Here is a 10,219-nt window from a genome sequence, read left to right on the forward strand (position 1 = left end):
AAAAGTGTATTAAAACTTATAAATAGTAGTAAAAATAAGCTGAATAATAAAATAAGCTAATTTTTTAAGTTGAGCCAAACGCATACTAAAATACCAATTGGTTTTGAAAAATATTACATCTATAATATTTTCATAACATTTTTACCATAAATTATAAGTAATTAATTATTATTGATATAAGTGGAATTAACCAGATCTTTTATTCAAGAGAGACTTTCCCGTGCCCTTGTCTTTCATGCATAATTACTGTATTGCCACTTACCTATAAAAATAACAATAACCCAACCAACGAACACCTTTTATTTATCCAAATTTTGTTCCAATCTATAACCTCTTTTTATTTGTTGAAGCTCTGAAGGTACAAAAAGAACTGCTCTGGGCTCTCTCAATCTCTCATTTCGTTTGGAATTCGTTGAGTTTTAAGGTTTTTGAGGTAAAAATTTGTGGATAATGTTTTTGAGCTTCTATTAATCTCTGCGTTATTTTGTTGTTGTTTTGAATCTTGGTCTGGCTCTAATAAGCTTCAGAGAAAACTGTATACTTGATATATCAATTGGGATTATGGGATTAGGTTTTCTTTTATCTTTATTTGTCGTTTTTGTTAGATGGGTGTGTGTTTTGTTAAAGTTCTTTATGTTTGATCAATGAAATCTTATAGTTATAGCTGAAGTTGAAAACTTGATTTTTGGATGTGGAAAATCATCAATTTGGTCTGTAGGGGGGGTAGCTCTTTCATTATCAGTAAAAGTTTTTGGATTTTACGGGTTGGGTTTCTCTTATCTGCGTTTTGATTATTAAAGTTTTATTTTTTATTGTTATTTTTTTTAGTTTCTTTTATTAGGCGTATGGAATTGAAATTTTTGGTTCATTGCCTTTGGAACAAGCAGTGATTATAATGCTTTTATTATTTTTATTGATTGGTAATTGTCTTTGGCATGTTTTCTCTCTTTCTACAATTCATTAGTGTTTTTTTTTTAATTGGTATATGTTATCTTGTTTTGATAATCCTATAATGATACGAATGCAATTTTAATCTAAAATGGATGTGTTTTATATTAAATGAAGAAAATTTTGATTTAGTTGATTTGGGCGATCTTTTTTTTTTTTTTTTAATTGATCGGATTTGGTGTTGTTTTTGTAGTAATGGAAGAGCAGTTTATACTCAGAGTTCCGCCTTCTATTGCAGAGCGATTAGACCGCCTTTTGAGTGAGAATGAAAATGCTTCATCTTCTGAAGACAAGTCATTGGATTTGTCATTTTCTGGTGAGAATGTGCTCTCCTTGGCCAAACTTGCTTTTTATAAAAATTTACGTGATGTTCTTGAAAGCAAAATTTGACTAATCTGAATCCGGAATTTTTGTTTAAAAAGAAGGGAAGCAAAAATTTGCATAGATTTGATGACAATTGACAATATCTAAAGAAAAAGACGATGCTTTAGGACTGCCATGCATTCATTGATCGTTTATGTGCCTAATGGGCTGTTTTGTTCATTAAATCTTGCATTCCCGTCAAAGCTCACATTCCAAAATCTTGGATCATTGGAATCATATTCCTAGGAATACAAGATTTTGACATTTGGTTTGCCAGGCATGCTAAGTGCAACCGATGATATTTAATAGCAGCACATAATGAGTAACGTTACACTTTAACTTCTTGTGATTTGTTAATGATCGAATGTTGACGTTTCTATCTGTACTTTTTGATTGGTAAGTTACACACACTCCTGATGGGTCTTGAACCCACAACCTCAACCTTCACCTAAGACTCATAAGGAGTTGCCAATATAGCTAGAGCTCATTGGCATATGTGTGTGTGTGTTGCTAAAGAAAGTTGTTAGTTTGTTCAAATGTGTTTCTGTGGAAACTATTGGTTAGTTGCCTCTTTAACTCCCCCCATCTCTTAGGGGAAAAAACAGCCTTCTTTCTGTTACTTTGTTTCATAAATTGAGGAAGTTACTTCTAGCCTTTGATTTGGTGCAAAAATGTGCACTTATTATAAGTTAGGTTGCAGCTACAGATTCCCCCCTCTCTCTTCTTTTTTTAACACAAAGAAATGGTTTCCTTTAAAGAAGTTGCCTAATTGAACATTTTCAAGTTAAGCTGCTACTTTCTACAAAAAATTGTATTTTACTCAAATTGGAACATTTATCTTTGTAATAGTCCTTTGTTCCCCTCTGCATCAAGATCCCCTTCTCCACTTCTTTCTCTATATTGTTCCAACTTCCATTCACCCTTTAGAATTTGTTCTTAGATTGGAAAGTAATATCTTTTTTTTGTTAAAGTAGGCTTTGGAAATATACTTTTGTTAACGTAGTTGCTCTGCCTGGTGTAAGAGCAAACAGTGTGGAAAAAAAAAAAATGATTTCATATCCAATCAGTGTTGGTTGATCTACCTTCTTAGTCTAATTGTGAACTTAAAAAATCTTATGTTGCAGAGGATGGGAGGAGTGGCACATTTGTCATTGGCAATGATCGTTTTCCAGCATCTCTCTTGGAGCTTCCTTGTGTTGTGGAATCATATAAAACATACGATGACAGTGTGTTGATCAAGACTGCAGATGTTGGTCAGGTAGAGTGCAATTTAGCGCTATTGTGATTGACTTAATTAAAGACAATATTTTTTCTTCTAATGCAACTGTATGAACTCCTGGGTTGTAACAGATGATTATGGTTAGAGAAGCAGATGATGCTGCTCCAGATGTGGTGGAGTACAGACATGGTCTCACCCCTCCTATGAGGGATGCTCGAAAGCGGAGATTTCGCAGGGAACCAGATCTAAATGTAACTATTAGAGTTACTTGTTATTTTTTATAGTAGCTTGTCATTTTGCATTAGCATAAGGGTATTTTTTATCATGACATATTTCTCTAATATAAATAGGTCAAGACTAAGATACTGTACTTAGATGTTGTTCCTTAGGTTCTTTTAAAATTCTGTCATGTGAATTTTTTTACATGAGATGAAAGTGTATTTTTTAATTAAGTAGTCACATGGCTAAATCTTAAGAAGGAAACCTAAGGAACAGCACCTAAAATACTATACTTAAGTTTTGTCCATATAAATGTATGCTAAAGTGAGGGAGTGATTAATGAAGCCCTAAACCTTTTCTCAAATCTCTCTCTCTCTTCTCTTATCCTTTCCTCTTTCCTAACCGTAATTTTACAGTTCAACCATATCAAAAAGTCATTGTGAAGCTTTCTCTAGTAACTTCAAATTATATTGAAGGAGAAAGTAGGGGGAACAAAAAATCTATTATTACCCTGGCATAAGAATTTTCATTTCTATAATAATGTTTCTGTAATTGTAGAGAAACTTTTATCAAAAAGGAAACTGTTAGTAGTAAGCAAAGTCGCATTATGCATCTAATTTGTGTGCAATATGTCTTCTAATAAGAAGTGACTGTTTTATCAACATTTATAACTATGTGAAGTCTGGGGTTTCTTAAGATGTTATTATGTGGCTTTCTCTTCATTTTCCTTTTTCAATCTGATGTCTGTACTGACAGAAACTTTGTCACATTCTGCAGCCTGAGCTTGTGCAGCGTGTTGTGAAAGATATGCTGAAGATCAATGCTGGTGCAACAGCTGAGAATGTTGATATCCTTTTATATTATGTACTTTTACATAATTGAGTTTCTAGATTCACAAGTATTTTTAAGTAACACATACAATTTTACTAGTAGGGAAGTAGTCCAAGCTATGAATGTTGGTTTAAAATCCAGCAGCTGATTGGGGTAGTATTTGCAGTAATGGCTGCCAGTTTGATTTGAACCCTAAGATATATGGAGAGTGGAATTGAGTACTATACTACAATTGGAAGTATGTTATGATGCCTTGGTATCTTTGTTTTCAAACGTCTAATTCAATATGTCACTAAGCTGAGTGTGTTAGGTCAAGGCACTTGGTACATGTACATTGTTTCACAGAAAAGCATAATGGTAATAGTTACAGTTTTCCTTCTTGTGAATGATGGAATCAGTCATGTGCCATGACGTAACACACTTGGATTGGCAGCTGTTGAGATGTGAAGATTTGCATTCCATGTTTTTATATGTTGATGATTCCTTGACTGAGTTGTGCACATGCTGAAATTGCTGAGCAAGAGGAAGATGGAGATGGAAGTGTTCGTAATGCAAGCAAAAAACCTGTGCCTGCACCTGTGACAAAGGCTGATGCTCCAGAGACTGGAACAAATGTTGGGGAGCCTGACAGAAGTGACTCCGACGAATCAGATGACTCAATTTGACTCTAAGCCGGTTTTAGAATTTAAAATATGTTTATAGGAGTAACAAGAGTTTGTATCTTGCAATTTGTCTGTTTGGTTTGAATATTTTGTTGAAAATATCTGAAGTAATATGGTGGTAAATTAAGAGCACTGCCCAAGTCTGCTTGCACTTTTTTTTGTTTGCTTCATTATTGCAATCAGCAATTCCTTGAGTAAGAAATCAGTATTTTAGAATGCTGATCCGGCTTGTCCAACAAATTTGCAATCCTACATCTGAGGTCAGACAAATGGACTGCCTACTTTTGTAGAAGTTGAAGTTAGCTCTCCCTATAAAGTGTCATCAATCTCTGAAGAATCAATTAAGTTATGAGCAAAACAGTTTTGGGGAAAACTCTCTATTTTGATGTCTAGAACTCCCAATTCTCAAAGCCAAGTATTTCCCTAACACTTCACTCTTGGATTGTAAAACTAAAACAAAAATAAAGTGATTTGAATGGAGTCTGATAGGATTGCTTACGGGAGGGTCTACAAAAATACTTGTAGAGTTAAATTGCTTTGTAGATTTTACTGTATAAGATTTCCCATGGTCTACCTATCAGAGAGTAACAAGTGATGGACATCTGAAATCATAAGTGTCCATGTATTCTGCAGTGAAGAAGACACTTGATCAGCTTTTCATTCATTTTGGTTTGGAGTGTCTCGTGCAGTTTGTTTTGGCTGTGATCTTAAATTAGAACTAATTACATAGAGCCAAGCTTAATCCTAGATTATTCAGGGGGAAAAAGACTCAATCCTAGATTGGTTGATAAGCTGGCTATCATAATTTGGCTCTGATATAGTCAGCTGGGTGAGTTGAGCTTTTAGCCAATGCAATGGGTTCCTTTTAGAAGAACCAGTGGTGTTTGAAACTTTCTCATGACAGAGGCCCTTGACATCTTCGTCTTCTTACTTCTGATATTAAATATACAAAAAGATTGCTCAACAATGTGAAAGTGAGCCTTAGGACCACAGCAAACATAAGGAGGCTTTCTAGCTTGACAAAAATGTCTGCAATAACTTTCATGACCCCCTAAGTAGGAGATAGGCATGCTTACATAGAAATCAGGATGGTGGATTTTTGGTGAATATTTTGATTCCACTGTATTAAAAAGTGTTGAGTGTATGATTACGAATTTGGGCCAAACTGAGGCTGACCTTCAGCAGCTGTTTTATCTCAATATTTTAACTTGGGTCTGATCAAAATTTCACAAAGTCAGTGACTGCAGTATGCAGCCTATGTAGATTGGGTAAGATGAGACAAATTCCATGCATGGCAAAGCCAGCTAGTATTCTGACTATCATGCTGGAAATTCTGGAACATGTCTTTAACTCCGTTATACATTCCCATGTGCTCCAAAACCCAGGATGGTTCAACTTCAAAAATTAATTGCCAGATCTGATTTTCCGTAGTACCATATCCTGCCTTTGTACCCAGTATATGCTCATATGCTGTAACAGTCTATGTTCTAAACCTTGGATTCCTCTGCATTTTGTAGTAATGGTCATTAATTGTGAGATTTGGGCAACACACTGTACACTTACTGGAAGAACATATATTATTTTCTTCCATAAAACCTTCTGTCATATAAGAGTAGCCCTGAATCCCCTGATCCCTAAGGCCTAAGGATGATTTCATTTTTCTTTCTTTGGTGAAAATGTTCGCATGGGTTTGAGCCTAGAGTGTGTGAACTGTGAAGAATTGTTTATTTTAAGCAGCTAACTCTTGATTGCATCCTTTGAAGTACTAGTGAGACTCCATGCACATATAATAATTATTTGAAACCTCTAATGCTATCCTCTAGGGACGGTTGTTGGCAAGTGGCAACTTGGCATTGTGAATTATAAATGCCAGCTTGTTCATTAGGTATGGTGATGGAGCTCTGAGTGTTGACCCTATCCTGTGAGCTTGAATCACAACTTATCTGCACAACCCTTAACTACCAATTTGATTTCCTACCAAATTTCTTATTGAATATTTCTGGGGTTTTTAAAATATAAATGGTCAACTAGGGTGTGCGTGGTCCAGGCATTTGTTACAGTTTTGAGTATGAATCTGAAGCCCATAAACTATCATGTGCTGGACTGTGTGCAGCTCTACTTGAGACATTATGAAAAAAATTGGACTCAAAAGTTTGTTGTTGCATACTTGCATTTTTTGCTTCTTATTTTGGGGGCTGAATAATGTACTTCATCATATTGTGTGGTTTTATTAAGAGCTTATAATGAATGGTTTATATGGCATAAATTGAAAATTATTATTAAAAAATAATAATGATAATTATAATAATAATCTGTATTTAAAATTAGTTCAACCACTAAACATGTTTCTGCTTCGTTTAGCTGTAGGTGTTCTGATCACATCATGCATGCTTCTTTGCCATTGTATCTATCATGCATGCATGCTGCATAATTGCTTGATGTTTTCTTAAATTTTTATTATAAATTATATTTTAAAAAATCCAACAAAATCAGAAAACATGTCTATAATTATTACATGGACAACCACTGAGAACATCTCTTTTTTTTTTTTTTTTGGGTTTCGTACATCTAATGTGCTCACTTGCCATTGTATATTATAACATTGTCTCTGAAACCAACAATGCATGAGAAAGCCCCAGTATCCAACCTAGGTAAAGAAAAGAGAGGGGAAAATACAAAGCTTGAGTAGTTGATGAGCATAATTACTATGTATTTTCTACTTCTACAAAGTCAATTTTTAGTTATAATCAACTTGGTGTGTTCATTACTAGTAATATGTCTATTTTTAATGGGTAATTTCTTAGTTGTTATAACTTAAATTTTCATATTAAATTTGAACAGATTTATGTATTGACCAATGCAGAATAGTGTTATCTTTCTAATTGTTTTTTTTTTCTTTCTATATGAAAAATAATTTAATTAAGGATAATTAAATTGAATGCAACCATCTGTTGAATTTAATTGAAAATAGTAAGGTACAACACCAAATAAACTATACCAAAATTTTATCATTTTTAAATATAAATATGTGTGTAGATATTTTTTATTGGTAAGTTGCACACACATCCAATGAATTTTAAATCTATGTTTTCATCCTCTATTTTACTAGTTCAAATCTATGTTCTCATCCTCTATTTTATTAAGCAAGGTTAGGGATACAAATTTTATTCATAGTTGTTGATATGGTATGTTGTAAGCGATACATATTAAAAGTGGTGTCAATAATAGATTCAGATGGAAGTAATGTTGTTCCAATCATAATAAGTTATGTCAACAGTTGGGGAACAAATCAAACATATACATTTTTAGCATTACTCGTTTATTATTATAAAACGAGTATTTTATTAGCCTTCAAATATAGAGAAAGTCAACAACAACCTATTGCAAGACCATTGGCCTAATAACTTATTGGTGCTTCATCTCTTCCTTGCAAAGGAGGAGATTTATAGATTGATTGGTACTACAATTGTTTAAAAAAAGCACACACACAAACACAACTTGTTGGAAAGATGTGTAAGAGGAAATTGCAAAGTAACTTGAAGGAAATTGATTTTGTGGGGGTAATAGGAATAAAATGGGTTTAGAGTGAATATGCTCAAGCCCTAACCACAACACAACTAGGGTTGATGCCGGCCCCAAACTACAGTCAATATGATAATCAAAATGGTTTTCCAAAAGGGGGATATTGAGACTCACTTTTTTCGCAATATTAATAATACGTTTGGATTAGTTTAAAAAAATATAATTGTACCTTAAAAAAAGTCGTACATAAGCAAATAAGTAAAAAGGTTTTAAACAAAAAGCTAATCAAAATGTCATGATAATAATTTTCGTTGTGGCATTAGCATCACTCTTAGAAATGTAAGACTCAAAATGTAATTCGCTTGTTGAATAAGAGTGGTACAAAATATAGGACTTAAAATTGGAAGTGGTGGTTAAGTTTTTTGAGAGTTGTTGGGCAAAAGGAATAGAAGAATGAGAAAAATGCTTGACTTTTACTTCCAAGGATTGAATGGGTTCGTTACTTTCCTTGCCTTTATCTGAATCGAGACGGACAAGTTGAATGTGTCATCCTCATCCCTTTACTAGAAAGGTTGATTTGTCAATTGTCATAGTAATGTGAAACATTTGGGCGTCTAAAATGGTTTAGAAATTTTTCATAGGAAAAAAAATTGGGCTGACCATTTCCCATTACTTATTTATTTTTTGGTCTTGTTATTTGACAATTGACTCAAGTGCTTGTTTGACAAGTTGTAAGCTACACGAATCACAAACTTGCTTGACAAGTACTTAAAGGGAGGGGAGATAGGGTCCAATTATATCCCAAAAATTACATCCCTTTTAATTAAGTAATAAATGGAGTAGTACAATAAATTTCACTATTTTTTTTAATAAATAAATAATATTTTTGGCATGTCCTATTTGAGTAGGTATATGTGAAAGTAATATATGTGGTAGGCTTATGTAAAAGTGGTATTCCAATCATACCCCACCTTTTTCTCTTCTTCTTTTTTTCCCCCCTAAAGTAAGATTTATAAATTATTAAAATTTTAAATTTTAAAAAAAAAACCCTTACTGTTGAATCAAAAGAATTGTTATTTTGTATAACAAGTATATATAACATACTTTTCACATCAGGTGGACTTCATAGATGTTATATATATCCGCTATATTAAATACTACATTGAACCAAAGAGTTATACGATACTACTGGCGCTAAGTGGTTTTGACGATAATCTAAGAGCATTTGCAGCAGTGACGCTAAAAAGCTATAATGCTATTTTAGCTCCACTAATATATCAAAAAAGGCTTGCAGCAGTGGAGGCAAACTTATAAATTTTAGCTGATTTGCTACAGCCGCCGCTGGGTTTCATCGTCAATCGTCGTTCCAAGCTCTGGGTTTCATCGTTGAAGCCGCCGCTGCCTTCCTCGTCGTGGGTTTTTCCGTCGATCAAGCTTTGGGTTTTTTTTTTATTTTTTTTATTTATTACTATGGACTGCTGTTGCTGGTGGTGGCTGTGGTTGTGATTGTGGCTGAGGAAAAAGATTGGAGATTTGGGTTTTTTTTTTTTTTCCCCTGCTGTGGACTGGTGGTGGTGGTGGTGGTTGTGGTTGTGGTTGTGGCTGTGGCTGATGGTAGAGGTGGTTGTGGTTGGTGCTGTGGGTTTTTTTGGTATTGGTATATATTATTTTATTATAGTGGTTATAATATTTTATTGTGATGTTTATATTATTTTATTGTGTTGAAAGCTAAAATATAGTATATGTATAGGTAAAATAGATAAAGTAACTTTTATAGATGCCAAATAGCTAAAATTATAGATCCACTGCTATGGATGCTTATGACCTTGACAAATAGTAAAATTTTGTAACTATCATTGCTATAAATTATTGACTAATAACCACTGGTGTATTAATAAATAGAAATTGACTTTGACTACATCCTATTTTCCTAAGTAAATGTGGTATAAGAAATACCTTAAAATTGGCCATATAAGGTATTTGAATGATAACTTTTCTTCTAATACTACGAGAGCTTGTGACAAAATCAAGTATTCAAATTAAAATAATTTCACTTCTAGTTCCATATATGATGTCTTAACTCTTCACCTACCTTTGCAAACAAAAATAATAATATAGTTCCCTAGAAGGTTTTGAATTGATTTTTCGGATCTTTTTTTTTTTTTTTTCCCAATTGATTGACCACATCAAAATTCATGCTTTCATTCAACATTCAAAATTTTTACTAAAAAAATTTAAAAATTCAACATTCAAAAGTAGTCATAAACTAGTGAGTGACTTTCATGAAATTCACTTGGAAATCTCAAAGCAAAAGAATTGTTGATGTGAATTGTGAATCAAGGTCAAGAAGCCAACGCTACACCAAACCGACTATAGCTCTTGTAGATAAGACATAACCTTTTTTGTCTCTAAACCCAATATGGTATCATTTAATCTGTGGAGCCCACAGTAGCTA

At 33.4% G+C, this 10,219-nt stretch overlaps 1 protein-coding gene across 2 annotated transcripts; it reads left to right on the forward strand.

Moving 5' to 3' along the window:
• The first annotated feature begins 290 nt into the window (after positions 1 to 290).
• On the forward strand, positions 291 to 4,374 carry LOC126719604 (transcription initiation factor TFIID subunit 7). 2 transcript variants are annotated; one of them, XM_050422141.1, is made up of 6 exons: positions 291 to 433; positions 1,142 to 1,264; positions 2,436 to 2,569; positions 2,662 to 2,781; positions 3,527 to 3,596; positions 4,082 to 4,374. In XM_050422141.1, exons 2-6 carry the CDS (start codon positions 1,144 to 1,146, stop codon positions 4,243 to 4,245), a joined length of 609 nt encoding a protein of 202 aa, XP_050278098.1. In that variant the 5' UTR covers positions 291 to 433; positions 1,142 to 1,143; the 3' UTR covers positions 4,246 to 4,374. The 2 variants fall into 2 exon arrangements, with proteins under 2 accessions (XP_050278098.1, XP_050278101.1); XM_050422144.1 differs by having other exon boundaries at positions 324 to 358.
• The last annotated feature ends 5,845 nt before the right edge of the window (positions 4,375 to 10,219 follow it).

The sequence above is a fragment of the Quercus robur genome, chromosome 1 (assembly GCF_932294415.1).
Source record: "Quercus robur chromosome 1, dhQueRobu3.1, whole genome shotgun sequence".
Lineage (NCBI taxonomy): Eukaryota > Viridiplantae > Streptophyta > Magnoliopsida > Fagales > Fagaceae > Quercus > Quercus robur.